The 1,536-nt window shown below is 28.7% G+C and overlaps 1 protein-coding gene across 12 annotated transcripts in view; it reads right to left on the minus strand.

Moving 5' to 3' along the window:
• The window catches only part of LOC106788035 (serine protease inhibitor 3/4-like), a 27,049-nt gene that overhangs the window by 12,481 nt on the left and 13,032 nt on the right, over positions 1 to 1,536 (minus strand). For 3 of the 12 annotated variants that reach the window (XM_014750928.1, XM_014750946.1, XM_014750945.1), the window contains one exon: positions 359 to 1,197. The exons of 7 other annotated variants lie outside the window; for them this stretch is intronic. In XM_014750928.1, coding sequence (XP_014606414.1) covers positions 1,010 to 1,197 — 188 coding nt within the window. In that variant the 3' untranslated portion in view covers positions 359 to 1,009. Of the gene's footprint in view, positions 1 to 6; positions 195 to 358; positions 1,198 to 1,536 lie in introns of those variants that run through there. 2 more of the 12 variants (XM_014750933.1, XM_014750930.1) reach the window with 2 other exon arrangements.

The following is a 1,536-nucleotide window of genomic DNA, read 5'->3' on the forward strand; positions in this document are numbered from 1 at the left end:
CAGTTTTTATTTTTAGACATCATCTGAGGGATCAACCACGTGCGCGGTAAACATTTCTAATTTTTTATTTGAGGAGTCGTTATTGGAGAAATTCTCAGTTCTAATGATTTTCACGTGGAAGGGACGATCAACCTTGAAAATTGGTGGTGGTGGTGGTCCGTTCAACAAAGCCGCATATCCAACTATAATAGCTGCTAAAATTGTTCAGTAATTACTGTTTAGTTCAATTTCTAACAACATTTCATGTATAAACATTCCCGATTCAATTAGCTCCTTTTCTAGCGACAGTATGGTTACAGAATTAACTTACAATCTAATGCGTTTAAATTAATAGATTACGATAGAACATTATTTAACATAGTATGATAGGAAACGTTTGCCTATGTGTTTATTAGAGCCAAGTGATATTTTTCGTATAAATTATACGTTAAGAAGTTCGATTAAAGCAAGTTTTTTTTTATGATATAAGTTAGTAAAGTAAACGTAGCAGTTGTACACGAATACGAGTAATTAGTAACAAATACTGTATTATGATTGGAGCATCTCAGATTTAGGATTGCGCTTTTCTTCATTTATTTTTTTGGTTTTTAGTTTTTATTTTTTTTTTTAGGCTCAGAATATTTTATTCATATTATTAAACAGAGCTTGTTTTTTTCAACCATAATAAAAAAAACCTGGATAAAAAATGGTTCAAATGAAATAGTGAATAAAACGGGAGATCTATTTCTTTTGCTAAGTTAAGTTTGTTCATGGTACTAATACATAGCGAAAAATGTTTGATAAATAAATCGATTGGAATGATGATCAAATCGGTAAGGGCAATCGACTTTCGAATTTTTAATTGCTCCAATCAATCATTGATATTGATAAATATGCTTAAAAATATACAGAAATCTTCTTGTTAGCAATGATTTCTTATATAATTCCTATTCAATTAGATATTTTCAAAGGAAATATTTCTTTTCACAAAACAAGTTATTAATAATAGTAAGAATTAGCAACAACGAAACTATTTAATAATTGGTCCTAACAGATTAACCACGTGCGCTGTAAACAGTTCTAATTTTGTATTTGAAGGGTTGTCATTGGCGAAATTTTTCATTCTAATGATTTTCACGAGGAAGGGACGATCAACCTTGAAAATTGGTGGTGGTGGTGGTCGTGGAATTCTCAAACAGAGAGGAACTAAAGTACCTACTATAATTGTAAAAGTATTAGTATATTATTTCCAAATCAAACATCATTCTACGTATAAACATCGATTCAATTTGCTTTTTTTTTCTAGCGGCTGCATGCTTAAAAAATTCAATTAAAATCTGATGCGTTTAAATTAATAGATAATAATAAAACATAAATAACCATAACATGATAGGAAGATTCTACTTATGTGTTTATTGGTGTCAAGTGATATTTTTAGAGCAAATTTTACATTAAAAAGTTGGATTAAAGAAGTTTTTTTATGATATAAGTTTTATGAGATAAGAAAAGACTATCGAATTTTGCATTTTTATTTGTTCATATCATTAATTGATATTA

The sequence above is a fragment of the Polistes canadensis genome, unplaced genomic scaffold (genome assembly GCF_001313835.1).
Source record: "Polistes canadensis isolate GaletaPanama2010 unplaced genomic scaffold, ASM131383v1 scaffold_122, whole genome shotgun sequence".
Classification (NCBI taxonomy): Eukaryota; Metazoa; Arthropoda; class Insecta; order Hymenoptera; family Vespidae; genus Polistes; species Polistes canadensis.